The sequence below is a fragment of the Melopsittacus undulatus genome, unplaced genomic scaffold, assembly GCF_012275295.1.
Source record: "Melopsittacus undulatus isolate bMelUnd1 unplaced genomic scaffold, bMelUnd1.mat.Z mat_scaffold_55_arrow_ctg1, whole genome shotgun sequence".
Classification (NCBI taxonomy): Eukaryota; Metazoa; Chordata; class Aves; order Psittaciformes; family Psittaculidae; genus Melopsittacus; species Melopsittacus undulatus.
Window position 1 is genome coordinate 24049 of NW_022994420.1, and position 19367 is coordinate 43415.

The 19367-nt window shown below is 57.1% G+C and overlaps 1 protein-coding gene across 1 annotated transcript; it reads left to right on the forward strand.

Moving 5' to 3' along the window:
- Positions 1-2224: 2224 nt before the first annotated feature.
- LOC117438688 (3 beta-hydroxysteroid dehydrogenase type 7) lies at positions 2225-18750 on the forward strand. The gene is made up of 8 exons (XM_034074129.1): positions 2225-2312; positions 9947-10091; positions 11242-11394; positions 13020-13128; positions 13653-13756; positions 14235-14393; positions 15254-15638; positions 17801-18750. Exons 1-8 carry the CDS (start codon positions 2283-2285, stop codon positions 17805-17807), a joined length of 1092 nt encoding a protein of 363 aa, XP_033930020.1. The 5' UTR covers positions 2225-2282; the 3' UTR covers positions 17808-18750.
- Positions 18751-19367: the final 617 nt, after the last annotated feature.

Below are 19367 nucleotides of genomic sequence, written 5' to 3' on the forward strand. Positions count from 1 at the left end.
GGCAGGTGGTTATGGGGCAGGTGGTTATGGGGCAGTTGGTTATGGGGCAGGTGGTTATGGGGCAGTTATGGGGCAGTTGGATATGGGGCAGGTGGTTATGGGGCAGTTGGTTATGGGGCAGGTGGTTATGGGGCAGTTGGTTATGGGGCAGGTGGTTATGGGGCAGTTATGGGGCAGGTGGTTATGGGGCAGGTGGTTATGGGGCAGTTATGGGGCAGGTGGTTATGGGGCAGGTGGTTATGGGGCAGTTATGGGGCAGTTGGTTATGGGGCAGGTGGTTATGGGGCAGGTGGTTATGGGGCAGTTATGGGGCAGTTGGTTATGGGGCAGGTGGTTATGGGGCAGGTGGTTATGGGGCAGTTGGTTATGGGGCAGGTGGTTATGGGGCAGGTGGTTATGGGGCAGTTGGTTATGGGGCAGGTGATTATGGGGCAGGTGGTTATGGGGCAGTTGGATATGGGGCAGTTGGATATGGGGCAGGTGGTTATGGGGCAGGTGGTTATGGGGCAGTTGGTTATGGGGCAGGTGGTTATGGGGCAGTTGGTTATGGGGCAGGTGGTTATGGGGCAGGTGGTTATGGGGCAGTTGGTTATGGGGCAGGTGGTTATGGGGCAGGTGGTTATGGGGCAGTTATGGGGCAGTTGGTTATGGTGCAGGTGGTTATGGGGCAGTTGGTTATGGGGAAGGTGGTTATGGGGCAGGTGGTTATGGGGCAGTTATGGGGCAGTTATGGGGCAGTTGGATATGGGGCAGGTGGTTATGGGGCAGGTGGTTATGGGGCAGTTATGGGGCAGTTGGTTATGGGGCAGGTGGTTATGGGGCAGTTGGTTATGGGGCAGGTGGTTATGGGGCAGTTGGTTATGGGGCAGGTGGTTATGGGGCAGGTGGTTATGGGGCAGTTATGGGGCAGTTGGTTATGGTGCAGGTGGTTATGGGGCAGTTGGTTATGGGGCAGGTGGTTATGGGGCAGTTATGGGGCAGTTGGATATGGGGCAGGTGGTTATGGGGCAGGTGGTTATGGGGCAGTTATGGGGCAGTTGGTTATGGGGCAGGTGGTTATGGGGCAGGTGGGTATGGGGCAGGTGGTTATGGGGCAGGTGGTTATGGGGCAGTTGGTTATGGGGCAGGTGGGTATGGGGCAGTTGGTTATGGGGCAGGTGGTTATGGGGCAGGTGGTTATGGGGCAGGTGGTTATGGGGCAGTTGGTTATGGTGCAGGTGGTTATGGGGCAGTTGGTTATGGGGCAGGTGGTTATGGGGCAGTTATGGGGCAGTTGGATATGGGGCAGGTGGTTATGGGGCAGGTGGTTATGGGGCAGTTATGGGGCAGTTGGTTATGGGGCAGGTGGTTATGGGGCAGGTGGTTATGGGGCAGGTGGTTATGGGGCAGTTGGTTATGGGGCAGGTGGGTATGGGGCAGTTGGTTATGGGGCAGGTGGTTATGGGGCAGTTGGTTATGGGGCAGGTGGTTATGGGGCAGGTGGTTATGGGGCAGTTGGTTATGGGGCAGGTGGTTATGGGGCAGTTGGTTATGGGGCAGGTGGTTATGGGGCAGTTGGTTATGGGGCAGTTGGTTATGGGGCAGGTGGTTATGGGGCAGTTATGGGGCAGTTGGTTATGGGGCAGGTGGTTATGGGGCAGGTGGGTATGGGGCAGGTGGTTATGGGGCAGGTGGTTATGGGGCAGTTGGTTATGGGGCAGGTGGTTATGGGGCAGGTGGTTATGGGGCAGTTATGGGGCAGTTGGTTATGGGGCAGGTGGTTATGGGGCAGGTGGTTATGGGGCAGTTGGTTATGGGGCAGGTGGTTATGGGGCAGGTGGTTATGGGGCAGGTGGTTATGGGGCAGTTATGGGGCAGTTGGTTATGGGGCAGGTGGTTATGGGGCAGGTGGTTATGGGGCAGTTGGTTATGGGGCAGTTGGTTATGGGGCAGGTGGTTATGGGGCAGGTGGTTATGGGGCAGTTATGGGGCAGTTGGTTATGGGGCAGGTGGTTATGGGGCAGGTGGTTATGGGGCAGTTGGTTATGGGGCAGGTGGTTATGGGGCAGGTGGTTATGGGGCTATTAGGGGGCGCTCATTGGAACAGCGGCAGGGAGGGGGGTGGGGGGGGTGGCGAGAGGAGGAAGAGCCGAGGGGCGTGGCTTGGGTGGGGCGGAGCGGACCAATGAGAGGCGAGGGGGGTGGGGATTGGAGGCAGCCAATGGGAGGCGGGGGGCGGGGCTCGCAGGGACCCGGATGTTCAGGCCACGCCCCCTCCCTCCGGGTGCGGCCTTGAACCGGCCATGGAGGGAGAGAGGGGAGGGGGGAGAGAGGTAAGGGGGGGGGGGGGGGAGGGGGCTATGGGGGCTATGGGGCTATGGGGGCTATGGGGGCTATGGGGCTATGGGGGCTATGGGGGCTATGGGGCTATGGGGCTATGGGGCTATGGGGGCTATGGGGCTATGGGGCTATGGGGCTATGGGGGCTATGGGGCTATGGGGCTATGGGGCTATGGGGGCTATGGGGCTATGGGGCTATGGGGGCTATGGGGCTATGGGGGCTATGGGGCTATGGGGCTATGGGGCTATGGGGGCTATGGGGCTATGGGGGCTATGGGGGCTATGGGGGCTATGGGGTCTATGGGGGCTATGGGGGCTATGGGTTCTATGGGGGCTATGGGGCTATGGGGGCTATGGGGGCTATGGGGGCTATGGGGCTATGGGGGCTATGGGGGCTATGGGGGCTATGGGGGCTATGGGGGCTATGGGGCTATGGGGGCTATGGGGCTATGGGGCTATGGGGGCTATGGGGCTATGGGGCTATGGGGCTATGGGGGCTATGGGGCTATGGGGCTATGGGGCTATGGGGGCTATGGGGCTATGGGGCTATGGGGCTATGGGGGCTATGGGGCTATGGGGGCTATGGGGCTATGGGGCTATGGGGCTATGGGGGCTATGGGGGCTATGGGGCTATGGGGCTATGGGGGCTATGGGGCTATGGGGGCTATGGGGGCTATGGGGTCTATGGGGGCTATGGGGGCTATGGGTTCTATGGGGGCTATGGGGCTATGGGGGCTATGGGGGCTATGGGGGCTATGGGGCTATGGGGGCTATGGGGGCTATGGGGGCTATGGGGGCTATGGGGGCTATGGGGCTATGGGGGCTATGGGGCTATGGGGCTATGGGGGCTATGGGGCTATGGGGCTATGGGGCTATGGGGGCTATGGGGCTATGGGGCTATGGGGCTATGGGGCTATGGGGGCTATGGGGCTATGGGGCTATGGGGCTATGGGGGCTATGGGGCTATGGGGGCTATGGGGCTATGGGGGCTATGGGGCTATGGGGCTATGGGGCTATTGGGGCTATGGGGGCTATGGGGCTATAGGGCTATGGGGCTATGGGGGCTATGGGGCTATGGGGGCTATGGGGGCTATGGGGTCTATGGGGGCTATGGGGTCTATGGGGGCTATGGGTTCTATGGGGGCTATGGGGCTATGGGGGCTATGGGGTCTATGGGGGCTATGGAGTCTATGGGTTCTATGGGGGCTATGGGGCTATGGGGGCTATGGGGGCTATGGGGCTATGGGGGCTATGGGGCTATGGGGCTATGGGGGCTATGGGGCTATGGGGGCTATGGGGCTATGGGGCTATGGGGGCTATGGGGGGTTATGGGAGCTATGGGGCTATGGGGCTATGGGGTCTATGGGGGCTATGGGGGCTATGGGGGCTATGGGGCTATGGGGCTATGGGGGCTATGGGTCTATGGGGGCTATGGGGGCTATGGGGCTATGGGGCTATGGGGGCTATGGGGCTATGTGGGCTATGGGGCTATGGGGCTATGGGGGCTATGGGGCTATAGGGCTATGGGGCTATGGGGGCTATGGGGCTATGGGGGCTATGGGGGCTATGGGGTCTATGGGGGCTATGGGGTCTATGGGGTCTATGGGGGCTATGGGTTCTATGGGGGCTATGGGGCTATGGGGGCTATGGGGTCTATGGGGGCTATGGAGTCTATGGGTTCTATGGGGGCTATGGGGCTATGGGGGCTATGGGGGCTATGGGGCTATGGGGCTATGGGGGCTATGGGGCTATGGGGCTATGGGGGCTATGGGGCTATGGGGGCTATGGGGCTATGGGGCTATGGGGGCTATGGGGGGTTATGGGAGCTATGGGGCTATGGGGCTATGGGGGCTATGGGGCTATGGGGGCTATGGGGGCTATGGGGTCTATGGGGGCTATGGGGGCTATGGGGGCTATGGGGCTATGGGGCTATGGGGGCTATGGGGCTATGGGGGCTATGGGGCTATGGGGCTATGGGGGCTATGGGGGCTATGGGGCTATGGGGCTATGGGGGCTATGGGGCTATGGGGGCTATGGGGCTATGGGGGCTATGGGGGCTATGGGGCTATGGGGGGAGGGGCTATGGGGCTATGGGGGCTATGGGGCTATGGGGCTATGGGGCTATGGGGGCTATGGGGCTATGGGGCTATGGGGGCTATGGGGCTATGGGGCTATGGGGGCTATGGGGCTATGGGGGCTATGGGTCTATGGGGGCTATGGGGCTATGGGGGCTATGGGGCTATGGGGCTATGGGGCTATGGGGGCTATGGGGGCTATGGGGCTATGGGGGCTATGGGGCTATGGGGCTATGGGGGCTATGGGTCTATGGGGGCTATGGGGCTATGGGGGCTATGGGGCTATGGGGCTATGGGGGCTATGGGGCTATAGGGCTATGGGGCTATGGGGGCTATGGGGCTATGGGGGCTATGGGGTCTATGGGGTCTATGGGGGCTATGGGGTCTATGGGGTCTATGGGGGCTATGGGTTCTATGGGGGCTATGGGGCTATGGGGGCTATGGGGTCTATGGGGGCTATGGGGTCTATGGGGTCTATGGGGGCTATGGGGCTATGGGGCTATGGGGGCTATGGGGGGTTATGGGAGCTATGGGGCTATGGGGCTATGGGGTCTATGGGGGCTATGGGGGCTATGGGGGCTATGGGGCTATGGGGGCTATGGGGCTATGGGGCTATGGGGCTATGGGGGCTATGGGGCTATGGGGCTATGGGGCTATGGGGGCTATGGGGCTATGGGGCTATGGGGGCTATGGGGGCTATGGGGCTATGGGGCTATGGGGGCTATGGGGGCTATGGGGCTATGGGGCTATGGGGGGAGGGGCTATGGGGCTATGGGGCTATGGGGGCTATGGGGCTATGGGGCTATGGGGCTATGGGGGCTATGGGACTATGGGGCTATGGGGGCTATGGGGCTATGGGGCTATGGGGGCTATGGGGCTATGGGGGCTATGGGGCTATGGGGCTATGGGGGCTATGGGGCTATGGGGCTATGGGGGCTATGGGGCTATGGGGGCTATGGGGCTATGGGGGCTATGGGGCTATGGGGCTATGGGGGCTATGGGGCTATAGGGCTATGGGGCTATGGGGGCTATGGGGCTATGGGGGCTATGGGGTCTATGGGGTCTATGGGGGCTATGGGGTCTATGGGGTCTATGGGGGCTATGGGTTCTATGGGGGCTATGGGGCTATGGGGGCTATGGGTTCTATGGGGGCTATGGGGTCTATGGGGTCTATGGGGGCTATGGGGCTATGGGGCTATGGGGGCTATGGGGGGTTATGGGAGCTATGGGGCTATGGGGCTATGGGGTCTATGGGGGCTATGGGGGCTATGGGGGCTATGGGGCTATGGGGGCTATGGGGCTATGGGGCTATGGGGCTATGGGGCTATGGGGGCTATGGGGCTATGGGGCTATGGGGCTATGGGGGCTATGGGGCTATGGGGCTATGGGGGCTATGGGGGCTATGGGGCTATGGGGGCTATGGGGGCTATGGGGCTATGGGGCTATGGGGGCTATGGGGGCTATGGGGCTATGGGGCTATGGGGCTATGGGGGCTATGGGGCTATGGGGGCTATGGGGCTATGGGGCTATGGGGGGAGGGGCTATGGGGCTATGGGGCTATGGGGGGAGGGGCTATGGGGCTATGGGGGCTATGGGGGCTATGGGGCTATGGGGCTATGGGGGCTATGGGGCTATGGGGGCTATGGGGCTATGGGGCTATGGGGGCTATGGGGCTATGGGGGCTATGGGGCTATGGGGCTATGGGGGGAGGGGCTATGGGGCTATGGGGGCTATGGGGCTATGGGGCTATGGGGCTATGGGGGCTATGGGGCTATGGGGCTATGGGGGCTATGGGGCTATGGGGCTATGGGGCTATGGGGCTATGGGGGCTATGTGGCTATGGGGGCTATGGGGGCTATGGGGCTATGGGGCTATGGGGGCTATGGGGCTATGGGGCTATGGGGCTATGGGGGCTATGGGGCTATGGGGGCTATGTGGGCTATGGGGCTATGGGGGCTATGGGGCTATGGGGGCTATGGGGCTATGGGGGTTATGGGGGCTGTGGGGCTGTGGGTCTATGGGGGCTATGGGGGCCATGGGTCTATGGGGCTATGGGGGCTATGGGGCTATGGGGGCTATGGGGCTATGGGGCTATGGGGGCTATGGGTCTATGGGGGCTATGGGCTATGGGGGCTATGGGGCTATGGGGGCTATGGGGCTATAGGGCTATGGGGGCTATGGGGCTATGGGGGCTATGGGGCTATAGGGCTATGGGGGCTCTGGGGCTATGGGGCTATGGGGCTATGGGGGCTATGGGGGCTATGGGGCTATGGGGGCTATGGGGCTATGGGGCTATGGAGCTATGGGGCTATGGGGGCTATGGGGCTATGGGGGCTATGGGGCTATGGGGCTATGGGGGCTATGGGGCTATGGGGGCTATGGGGCTATGGGGCTATGGGGCTGTGGGGGTTATGGGGGTTATGGGGTTATATGGAGTTATAGGGTTATGGGGGGCTGTAGGGGCTATGGGGATATAGGGGCTATGGGGGGCTATGGGGCTCTAGGGGGCTATGGGGTTATGTGGGTTATGGGGTTATAGGAGGCTATGAGGGCTATGGGGTTATAGGGATTTAATGGGTTATGGGGGGCTGTAGGGGCTATCGGGATATAGGGGCTATGGGGCTGTAGGGGCTATGGGGTTATAGAGGGTTTTAGGGTTATGGTGGGCTATAAGGGGCTATGGGGTTATGGGGCTGTAGGGGCTATGGGGGCATTCGGGGGGTTATGGGGGGCCATGGGGGTTATGGGGGGTTATGGGAGCTATAGGGGCTGTAGGGGCTATGGGATTATAGGGGGTTATGTGGTTATTGGGGGCTATGGGGTTTTGGGGGGTTTTGGGGGTGCTGTAGGGGCTATGGGGTCTATGGGACCTATGGAGTTGTGGGGGACTATGGGAGCTATGGGGGCTATGGGGTTATGGGTCTATGGGATCTATGGAGGGCGATTGGATGATGGGGGGTTTGAGAGGTTATGGGTTCGCTGCATGTGTGAGGCAGAGCCTGGTGTACGTGGTGATGCTATAGGTCTATGAGTCTCTATGGGTCTCTATAGGTCTCTATGTGTCTCTATGGGTCTCTATGGGTCTCTATGTGTCTCTATGGGTCCCTATAGGTCTATTAGTCTCTATGGGTCTCTATAGGTCTCTATGTGTCTCTATGGTCTCTATGGGTCTCTATGTGTCTCTATGGGTCCCTATAGGTCTCTATGGTCTCTATAGTTTCTATTGGTCTCTATGGTCTCCATAGGTCTCTATGGTCTCCATAGGTCTCCATAGGTCTCTATGGTCCCTATAGGTCTCTATGGTCTCTATGTGTCTCTATGTGTCTCTATGGTCTCTATAGGTCTCTTTGGTCCCTATAGGTCTCTATGGTCTCCATAGGTGTCTATGGTCTCCATAGGTCTCTATGGTCTCCATAGGTGTCTATGGTCTCCATAGGTGTCTATGGTCCCTATATGTCTCTATGGTCTCTATAGGTCTCTATGGTCTCCATAGGTCTCTATGGTCCCTATAGGTCTCTATGGTCTCCATAGGTGTCTATGGTCCCTATATGTCTCTATGGTCCCTATAGGTCTCTATGGTCCCTATAGGTGACTATGGTCCCTATAGGTCTCTATGGTCTCCATAGGTCTCTATGGTCCCTATATGTCTCTATGGTCCCTATATGTCTCTATGGTCCCTATATGTCTCTATGGTCCCTATAGGTCTCTATGGTCTCCATAGGTCTTTATGGTCCCTATATGTCTCTATGGTCCCTATATGTCTCTATGGTCCCTATAGGTCTCTATGGTCTCCATAGGTCTCTATGGTCCCTATAGGTCTCTATGGTCCCTATAGGTGTCTATGGTCTCCATAGGTCTCTATGGTCCCTATAGGTGTCTATGGTCTCCATAGGTCTCTATGGTCCCTATAGGTCTCTATGGTCTCCATAGGTCTCTATGGTCCCTATAGGTCTCTATGTGTCCCTATAGGTCTCTATGGTCTCCATATGTCTCTATGGTCCCTATAGGTCTCTATGGTCCCTATAGGTCTCTATGGTCTCCACATGTCTCTATGGTCCCTATAGGTCTCTATGGTCTCCACAGGTCTCTATGGTCCCTATAGGTCTCTATGGTCCCTATAGGTCTCTATGGTCCCTATAGGTCTCTATGGTCTCCATAGGTCTCTATGGTCCCTATAGGTCTCTATGGTCCCTATAGGTCTCTATGTGTCCCTATATGTCTCTATGGTCTCCATATGTCTCTATGGTCCCTATAGGTCTCTATGGTCCCTATAGGTCTCTATGGTCTCCACATGTCTCTATGGTCCCTATAGGTCTCTATGGTCTCCATAGGTCTCCATGGTCCCTATAGGTCTCTATGGTCTCCATAGGTCTCTACGGTCCCTATAGGTCTCTATGGTCCCTATAGGTCTCTATGGTCTCCATAGGTCTCTATGGTCCCTATAGGTCTCTATGGTCTCCATAGGTCTCTATGGTCCCTATAGGTCTCTATGGTCCCTATATGTCTCTATGGTCCCTATAGGTCTCTATGGTCCCTATAGGTCTCTATGGTCTCCATAGGTCTCTATGGTCCCTATAGGTCTCTATGGTCCCTATAGTTCTCTATGGTCCCTATAGGTCTCTATGGTTTCCATAGATCTCTATGGTCCCTATAGGTCTCTATGGTCTCCATAGGTCTCTATGGTCCCTATAGGTCTCTATGGTCTCCATAGGTCTCTATGGTCCCTATAGGTCTCTATGGTCCCTATAGGTATCTATGGTCCCTATATGTCTTTATGGTCCCTATAGGTCTCTATGGTCCCTATAGGTCTCTATGGTCTCCATAGGTCTCTATGGTCCCTATAGGTCTCTATGGTCCCTATAGGTCTCTATGGGTCCCTATAGGTCTCTATGGTCCCTATATGTCTCTATGGTCCCTATAGGTCTCTATGGTCCCTATAGGTCTCTATGGTCTCTATAGGTCTCTATATGTCCCTATAGGTCTCTATGGTCCCTATAGGTCTCTATGGTCCCTATATGTCTCTATGGTCCCTATAGGTCTCTATGGTCCCTATAGGTTTCTATGGTCTCCATATGTCTCTATGGTCCCTATAGGTCTCTATGGTCCCTATATGTCTCTATGGTCCCTATAGGTCTCTATGGTCCCTATAGGTCTCTATGGTCTCCATAGGTCTCTATGGTCCCTATAGGTCTCTATGGTCCCTATACGTCTCTATGGTCCCTATAGGTCTCTATGGTCTCCATAGGTCTCTATGGTCCCTATAGGTCTCTATGGTCCCTATAGGTCTCTATGGTCTCCATAGGTCTCTATGGTCCCTATAGGTCTCTATGGTCTCTATAGGTCTCTATGGTCCCCATGTGTCTCTATATGTCCCTATATGTCTCTATGGTCTCTATAGGTCTCTATGGTCCCTATATGTCTCTATGGTCTCTATAGGTCTCTATGGTCCCTATAGGTCTCTATATGTCCCTATATGTCTCTATGGTCCCTATATGTCTCTATATGTCCCTATATGTCTCTATGGTCCCTATAGGTCTCTATATGTCCCTATAGGTCTCTATGGTCTATGTGGTCACTGGGGGCTGTGGGTTCCTGGGGTCACATCTGGTTCAGCTGCTGCTGGAGGCGGAGCCTGACCTGGGGGAGCTCAGGGTGTTTGACCTCCGACCTGACCCCGACCTCATCCCGCCCGCCCACGGTAACCGGCCAATGGGAGGGCGCGTAGGTCAATGGGAGCCAATGGGAGGGCTTGGAGGTCAATGGGATCCAATGGGAGGGTTCAGAGCCAATGGGAGCTCAATGGCAGCCAATGGGAGGGCTTGGAGGTCAATGGAATCCAATGGGACCCAATGGGACCCAATGGGAGCCAATGGGAGGGCTCAGAGCCCAATGGGAGCCAGTTGGGAGCTGGGAGCCAATGGGAGGGCTTGGAGGTCAATGGGAGCCAATGGGAGGGCTTGGAGGTCAAGGGGAGCCAATGGGACCCAATGGGAGCCAATGGGAGGGCTTGGAGGTCAATGGGAGCCAATGGGAGGGTTCAGAGCCAATGGGAGCTCAATGGCAGCCAATGGGAGGGCTTGGAGGTCAATGGGATCCAATGGGACCCAATGGGACCCAATGGGAGCCAATGGGAGGGCTCAGAGCCCAATGGGAGCCAGTTGGGAGCTGGGAGCCAATGGGAGGGCTTGGAGGTCAATGGGAGCCAATGGGAGGGCTTGGAGGTCAAGGGGAGCCAATGGGACCCAATGGGAGCCAATGGGAGATGGGAACCCAATGGGAGCCAATGGGAGGGCTCAGAGTTCAATTGGAGCCAATGGGAGCTCAATGGGACCCAATGGGAGCCAATGGGACCCAATGGGAGCTCAATGGGACCCAATGGGAGCTGAATGGGACCCAATGGGAGCTCAATGGGAGCCAATGGGAGCCAATGGGAACCCAATAGGACCCAATGGGAGCTCAATGGCAGCCAATGGGAGGGCTTGGAGGTCAATGGGACCCAATGGGAGCTCAATGGGAACCAATGGGAGCTCAATGGGAGCTCAATGGGAGCCAATGGGAGCTCAATGGGAGCTCAATGGCAGCCAATGGGATGGCTCCGAGCTCCATGGCAGCCAATGGGATCTCAATGGGAGCTCAATGGCAGCCAGTGGGAGCTCAATGGGACCCAATGGGAGCTCATTGGCAGCCAATGGGAGGGCTCGGAGCACAATGGGACCCAATGGCAGCCAATAGGAGCTCAATGGGACCCAATGGCAGCCAATGGGAGCTCAATGGGAGCTCAATGGCAGCCAATGGGATGGCTCCGAGCTCCATGGCAGCCAATAGGATCTCACCCCTCTGCCCCACAGCCTCCCGCGTGCGCCTGCTCCATGGGGACGTGACTGATGCTGTCGCTATGGGGCAGGCCCTAGATGGGGCCCACGTGGTCCTGCACTGTGCTGCCCTAGTGGATGTGTGGGGCAGGGTCAGCCCCGAGGCCATAGCCAGGGTCAATGTGCAGGGTGGGTATGGGGCAGCTATGGGGCAGCTATGGGGTGTCTATGGGGTGTCTATGGGGTGGGTATGGGGTGCTATGGGGTGTCTATGGTGTGGGTATGGGGTGTCTATGGTGTGTCTATGGGGTGGGTATGGGGTGCTATGGGGTGTCTATGGGGTGGGTATGGGGTGTCTATGGTGTGTCTATGGGGTGGGTATGGGGTGCTATGGGGTGTCTATGGGGTGGGTATGGGGTGTCTGTGGGGTGTCTATGGGGTGTGTGTGGGGTGTGTGTGGGGTGTCTATGGGGTGGGTATGGGGTGTCTATGGTGTGTCTATGGGGTGGGTATGGGGTGCTATGGGGTGTCTATGGGGTGTCTATGGGGTGTCTATGGGGTGCTATGGGGTGTCTATGGGGTGTCTGTGGGGTGTCTATGGGGTGTCTGTGGGGTGGGTATGGGGTGTGTATGGGGTGGGTATGGGGCACTATGGGGTGTCTATGGGGTGTCTGTGGGGTGTCTATGGGGTGTCTATGGGGTGCTATGGGGTGTCTATGGGGTGTCTGTGGGGTGTCTATGGGGTGTCTGTGGGGTGGGTATGGGGTGTGTATGGGGTGTCTATGGGGCTCTATGGGGTGTCTGTGGGGTGTGTGTGGGGTGTCTATGGGGTGCTATGGGGTGTGTGTGGGGTGTCTATGGGGTGTCTACAGGGTGGGTATGGGGTGTCTATGGGGTATCTATGGGGTGTCTGGGGTGTCTATGGGGTGGGTATGGGGTGTGTGTGGGGTGTCTATGGGGTGGGTATGGGGTGTCTATGGTGTGTCTATGGGGTGGGTATGGGGTGCTATGGGGTGTCTATGGGGTGTCTATGGGGTGCTATGGGGTGTCTATGGGGTGTCTATGGGGTGCTATGGGGTGTCTATGGGGTGTGTGTGGGGTGTCTATGGGGTGTCTATGGGGTGCTATGGGGTGTGTGTGGGGTGTCTATGGGGTGGGTATGGGGTGTCTGTGGGGTGTCTATGGGGTGTGTGTGGGGTGTCTATGGGGTGGGTATGGGGTGCTATGGGGTGTCTATGGTGTGTCTATGGGGTGGGTATAGGGTGTCTATGGTGTGTCTATGGGGTGGGTATGGGGTGCTATGGGGTGTCTATGGGGTGTCTATGGGGTGCTATGGGGTGTCTATGGGGTGTCTGGGGTGTCTATGGGGTGTCTATGGGGTGGATGTGGGGTGTCTATGGGGTGTCTATGGGGTCTCTATGGGGTGTCTATGGGGTGTCTATGGGGTGTCTATGGGGTGTCTATGGGGTGCTATGGGGTGTCTGTGGGGTGGGTATGGGGTGCTATGGGGTGTGTGTGGGGTGTCTATGGGGTGCTATGCGTTTCTATGGGTCTCGTTCTCTATGTGTCTCTATGTGTCTCTATGTGTCTCTATGTGTCTCTATGTGTCTCTATGGTCTCTATGTGTCTCTATGTGTCTCTATGTGTCTCTATGTGTCTCTATGTGTCTCTATGGTCTCTATGTGTCTCTATGTGTCTCTATGTGTCTCTATGTGTTTCTATGTGTCTCTATGTGTCTCTATGGGTCTCTATGGGTCTCTATGGGTCTCTATGGGTCTCTATGTGTCTCTATGGGTCTCTGCCCCACATCTCAGGTACTCGCACTGTCATTGCTGCCTGTCGGGCTCAGGGTGTTCGATGCCTCATCTACACCAGCAGCATGGAGGTTGTGGGGCCCAACACGCGCGGGGACCCGTTCCTCAGGTGCTGCCCCATAGCGGGATCCCCCTGACCCATAGCAGGATCCTCCTGCCCCATAGCGAGAACCCTGCCCCATAGCGGGACCCCTGCCCCATAGTGAGATCCTCCTGCCCCATAGTGGGACCCCCTGTGCCCCATAGTGGGACCCCTGTGCCCCATAGCGGGATCCCCCTGCCCCATAGCAGGATCAACCAGTGCCCCATAGTGGGATCCTCCTGTGCCCCATAGCGGGAACCCTGACCCATAGCAGGACCCCCCTGTGCCCCATAGCGGGATCCTCCTGTGCCCCGTAGCAGGGCCCCCCCTATGATCCATAGCAAGAACCCTGCCCCATAGCAGGACCCTGGTGCCCCATAGCAGGACCCCCCTGTGCCCCATACTGGGCCCCCCCTGTGCCCCATAGCGGGATCCCCCTGTGTGCCCCATAGCAAGAATCCTGCCCCATAGCAGTACCTCCCTATGCCCCATAGCAAGACCCTGGTGCCCCATAGCAGCCCCCCCCACTGACCCCCCTGCCCCACACTTAGGGGGCACGAGGACTCTCCCTACCCCACGCGCCACACGGAGCCTTATTCCCGCAGCAAGGCCCAGGCCGAGCGCCTGGTGCTGGAGGCCAATGGGAGCCGAGTGAGTGGGGCCTGTCTATGGGGCTCTATAGGGCTCTATGGGGCTCTATGGGTGTCTATGGGGCTCTATGGGGGTCTATGGGTCTCTATGGGGCTCTATGGGTCTCTATGGGTCTCTATGAGGTCTCTATGGGGCTCTATGGGTCTCTATGGGTCTCTATGGGTCTCTATGTGTCTCTATGTGTCTCTATGGGGCTCTATGGGTCTCTATGGGGTCTCTATGTGTCTCTATGGGTCTCTATGTGTCTCTATGGTCTCTGTGTCTCTATGGGTCTCTATGTGTCTCTATGTGTCTCTATGTGTCTCTATGTGTCTCTATGTGTCTCTATGGTCTCTATGGTCTCTATGTGTCTCTATGGTCTCTATGTGTCTCTATGTGTCTCTATGTGTTTCTATGTGTCTCTATGTGTCTCTATGTGTCTCTATGTGTCTCTATGGTCTCTATGGTCTCCATGGTCTCTATGTCTCTATGGGGCAGGTTCGGGGGGGGCGGTCAGCTGGTGACAGTCGCTCTCCGCCCCACTGGGATCTATGGGGAGCGTCACCCCCTGCTGGAGCGGCTGTACCTGAGGGGCTGTTCTGCTGGGGGACGACTGTTCTGCTTCCTACCGGAGAGAGCTGAGCATGGGAGGGTGTATGTGGGTGAGTACACATAGAGACCCCATAGACCCCATAGACCCCCATTGATCCCCATAGACCCCCATAGACCCCCATAGACCCCATATCCCCCCATAGACCCCCATAGACCCCCATATCCCCCCATAGACCCCATATCCCCCCATAGACCCCCATAGACCCCCATATCCCCCCATATCCCCCAATATCCCCCCCATAGACCCCATAGACCCCATAGATCCCATTGATCCCCATAGACCCCCATAGACACCATAGACCCCCATAGACCCCATTGATCCCCATAGACCCCATATCCCCCCATATCCCCCCATATCCCCCCATAGACCCCCATAGACCCCCATAGACCCCATATCCCCCCATAGACCCCATATCCCCCCATATCCACCCCATATCCCCCCCATAGACCCCATAGACCCCCATATCCCCCATAGACCCCCATTATACCGCAGGTAATGTAGCCTGGATGCACATCCTGGCCGCCCGCGCCACCCTGAGCTCCCCATGCCCCATATCCGGCCAGGTCTTCTGCTCCGACACCTCATAGACCCCATAGACCCCATTGACCACCATAGACCCCATAGACCCCATAGAGCCCCATAGACCCCATTGATCCCCATAGAGCCCCATAGACCCCCATAGACCCCATAGACCCCCATAGACCCCATAGACCCCATAGACCCCCATAGCCCCCATAGACCCCATAGACCCCATATCCCCCCATATCCCCCCATAGACCCCCCATAGACCCCATAGACCCCATATCCCCCCATATCCCCCCCATAGACCCCCATAGACCCCATATCCCCCCATAGACCCCATAGACCCCATAGATCCCATATCCCCCATATAACCCCATTGTACCGCAGGTAACGTAGCCTGGATGCACATCCTGGCCGCCCGCGCCGCCCTGAGCTCCCCCTGCCCCATATCCGGCCAGGTCTTCTTCTGCTACGACTCGTCCCCCCCATTGCCCTATGAGGAGCTCAGTGCGGTTGTACTGGGGCTCCGGTACCACCGTGGGGCGCTGGTACCACCGGTGGGGCTGCTGCGGCTGTTGGCGGCGCTGAGCGCGCTGTTGGCGCGGGTGCTGCCCCATAGGGCCCCATTGCTCACACCGGCCACGTTGGCTATGGGGTCTACACCGTTCACTGTGCGCACGGATAAGGCCAATAGGGTGTTTGGGTACAAGCCATTGTACACATGGGAGGAGGCCAAGGAGAGGACCAGGGAGTGGGCAAAGGGGCTGAAGGGGTAAGTCAATAGGGATCAATGGGGGTCAATGGAAGTCAATGGGACTCAATGGGGGTCAATGGGAGTCAATGGGGGTCAATGGGAGTCAATGGAAGTCAATGGAGGTCAATGGGACTCAATGGGGGTCAATGGGAGTCAATGGGACTCAATAGAAGTCAATGGGGTCAATAGGGATCAATGGGACTCAATGGGAGTCAATGGGGGTCAATAGGGATCAATGGGACTCAATGGGAGTCAATGGGGGTCAATAGGGATCAATGGGATCAATAGGAGTCAATGGGGGTCAATGGGAGTCAATGGAAGTCAATGGAGGTCAACGGGACTCAATGGGGGTCAATGGAAGTCAATGGGACTCAATGGAATTCAATGGAGGTCAATAGGGATCAATGGGACTCAATGGGAGTCAATGGAGGTCAATAGGGATCAATGGGAGTCAATGGAAGTCAATGGAGGTCAATAGGGATCAATGGGACTCAATGGGAGTCAATGGAGGTCAATAGGGATCAATGGGAGTCAATGGAAGTCAATGGAGGTCAATAGGGATCAATGGGACTCAATGGGAGTCAATGGAGGTCAATAGGCATCAATGGCTATGGGGTCTACACCGTTCACTGTGCGCACGGATAAGGCCAATAGGGTGTTTGGGTATCGGCCATTGTACACATGGGAGGAGGCCAAGGAGAGGACCAGGGAGTGGGCAAAGGGGCTGAAGAGGTAAGGGGGTATGGGGGTCAGTGGGAGTCAATGGGGGGCAATGGGAGTCAATGGGGTCAATGGGGGTCAATGGGTGTCAATGGGGTCAATGGGAGTCAATGGGAGTCAGTGGGAGTCAATAGAAGTCAATGGGAGTCAATGGGGTCAATGGGAGTCAATGGAAGTCAATGGAGGTCAACGGGACTCAATGGGGGTCAATGGGAGTCAATGGGACTCAATGGAAGTCAATGGGGTCAATTGGGTATCAATGGGACTCAATGGGAGTCAATGGAGGTCAATAGGGATCAATGGGACTCAGTGGGAGTCAATGGGGTCAATAGGGATCAATGGGAGTCAATGGAAGTCAATGGAGGTCAATAGGGATCAATGGGACTCAATGGGAGTCAGTGGGGTCAATAGGGATCAATGGGTGTCAATAGGCATCAATGGGGTCAATAGGGTTGAGCCCCCCCAATCCCTCCACGTTGGCTATGGGGTCTACACCGTTCACTGTGCGCACGGATAAGGCCAATAGGGTGTTTGGGTATCAGCCATTGTACACATGGGAGGAGGCCAAGGAGAGGACCAGGGAGTGGGCAAAGGGGCTGAAGGGGTAAGGAGTCAATGGGGGTCAGTGGGAGTCAATGGGGGGCAATGGGAGTCAATGGGGGGCAATGGGACTCAATGGGAGTCAATGGGGGTCAATGGGGGTCAATGGAAGTCAATGGGGGTCAATGGGAGTCAATGGGGTCAATGGGAGTCAGTGGGGTAAATGGGAGTCAATGGAAGTCAATGGGTGTCAGTGGGGTCAATGGGCGTCAATGGGGTCAATGGGAGTCAATGGAAGTCAATGGGGGTCAATGGGACTCAATGGGGGTCAATGGGATTCAATGGGGTCAATGGGGATCAATGGGACTCAATGGGGGTCAATGGGAGTCAATGGGGGTCAATGGGAGTCAATGGAAGTCAATGGGGATCAATGGGAGTCAATGGGGGTCAATGGGAGTCAATGGGGATCAATGGGAGTCAATGGGGGTCAATGGGAGTCAATGGGGTCAATAGGGTCAATGGGAGTCAATGGGGGTCAATGGGAGTCAATGGGGTCAATGTGGGTCAATGGGACTCAATGGGGGTCAATGGGAGTCCATGGGGATCAATGGGAGTCAATAGGGGTCAATGGGACTCAGTGGGGGTCAATGGGAGTCAATGGGGTCAATGGGACTCAATGGGGGTCAATGGGTGTCAGTAGGGGTCAATGTGAGTCAATGGGTATCAATGGAAGTCAATGGAGTTCAACAGGACTCAATGGGAACCAATGGGAGTCAATGGGGGTCAATAGGGGACAGTGGGGATGAATGGGGCGCAGTGGGGGTCAGTGGGGGTCAATGGGGTCAATAGGGATCAATGGGAGTCAATGGAACTCAATGGGGGTCAATGGTTATTGATCCTGATCCTTGCCCCCCCTCCAGGTCCTAGCAGTGCTCAAGCTCCGCCCCTCGCCTCTGATTGGCTGCAGCTGGGACCAGGCCCCGCCCCTCAACCCACGTGGGCCCCACCCAGACCCAGCGCCATGTTTTGGGCCCCGCCCTCTTAATTTGCATCTCGTTATCCCCTGAAAGGACCTGCCCAATGAGGCCACCAAGATGGCCGCCAAGATGGCCGCCAGGCACCGCTCAGCCAATCAGAGGAGCACAGCCTCAAGGCCTGACCAATGGGAGCCTGCAGGGGGCGGCCATCTTGGAAGGGGAGGGGCTCCAGGAGGAGCGACCAATGAGGCTGCAGAGCTGTGACGTCATCGGGGGCGGGGCCTGGGCTGTGGGCACCCTCATTGGCTGGGCAGCTCCCGGCGGCCATCTTGGATTCCCCATTGGGGGCAGCCATATTGGTGTGGCTGGCGGCGGCCATCTTGCCTCCCCTCCTCTTCCAGCCAATGGCAGGGCTCCGTTCTTTGGGGGCCATTTTAGCCCCGCCCCCCCCCTCCCCCAATCAATGACCTCGGGGCCCATTTTATTAAATACATTAACCCAAATTGCCTGAAAACCACCGAAATCAGCCCAAAATGGGCCCCAAACCGGAAGGGGCGGATCCTCAACAGGAAGTGTCCGCCATTGCTGCGTCCCCATTGGCTGACGGCGCCCGCCCTATGGGGCCAATGGGAACGGTGCCCACGTGACGGGGGGCGGAGCCACGGCGGCACCGGAACCACGTGACCAGCGCCATAACTGCCAAGATGGCGGCCGCCACGGGCAGGACATGGGGGGCGCCATTGTGGCCGCTGGGGTCAAAGGGCAGCCAATGGGAGGCCTCGATGTTGGGTGTTGGCCAATGGGGTTGCTTGGGGGTCAGTGGTAGCCAATGAGGATGCATATTGACCCATAGTGCACCCATAGCACCCATGACTGCCCCATAGCACCTATATATGGGGGTCAGTGCACCCCATAGCACCCATATATGGGGGTATCTCTGCCCCATAGCACCCATATATGGGGGTACCTCTGCCCCATAGCACCCATATATGGGGGTCAGTGCACCCCATAGCACCCATATATGGGGGTCAGTGCACCCCATAGCACCCATATATGGGGGTACCTCTGCCCCATAACACCCATATATGGGGGTCAGTGCACCCCATAGCACCCATATATGGGGGTCAGTGCACCCCATAGCACCCATATATGGGGGTCACTGTGCCCCATAGCACCCATATATGGGGGTACCTCTGCCCCATATACCCATATATGGGGGTCACTGTGCCCCATAGCACCCATATATGGGGGTACCTCTGCCCCATATACCCATATATGGGGGTCACTGCACCCCACAGCACCCATATATAAGGGGTATCTCTGCCCCATAGCACCCATATATGGGGGTACCGGTTCCTTTGCATTACAAAGCCAAGCTTATCATTACTTTAGACCTGATTCCATTGTTAATATTGATCCAATATTAACCCAATATCCTACAACCGGTTGCCTTAAACAGGAGAGATCAAGTAAGCATGAAGTTAAGCCCCTGATCTCCTGATCCAAGCAC

Bases quoted from the DNA above. Each gene is read 5' to 3' on its own strand.
- LOC117438688 (XM_034074129.1), top strand. From the start codon at position 2,283: ATGGAGGGAGAGAGGGGAGGGGGGAGAGAG. The intron at 11,395-13,019 runs GTGGGTATGGGG...CCCACATCTCAG, and splicing joins AGCCAGGGTCAATGTGCAGG to GTACTCGCACTGTCATTGCT. The intron at 13,129-13,652 runs GTGCTGCCCCAT...CCCCACACTTAG, and splicing joins CGCGGGGACCCGTTCCTCAG to GGGGCACGAGGACTCTCCCT.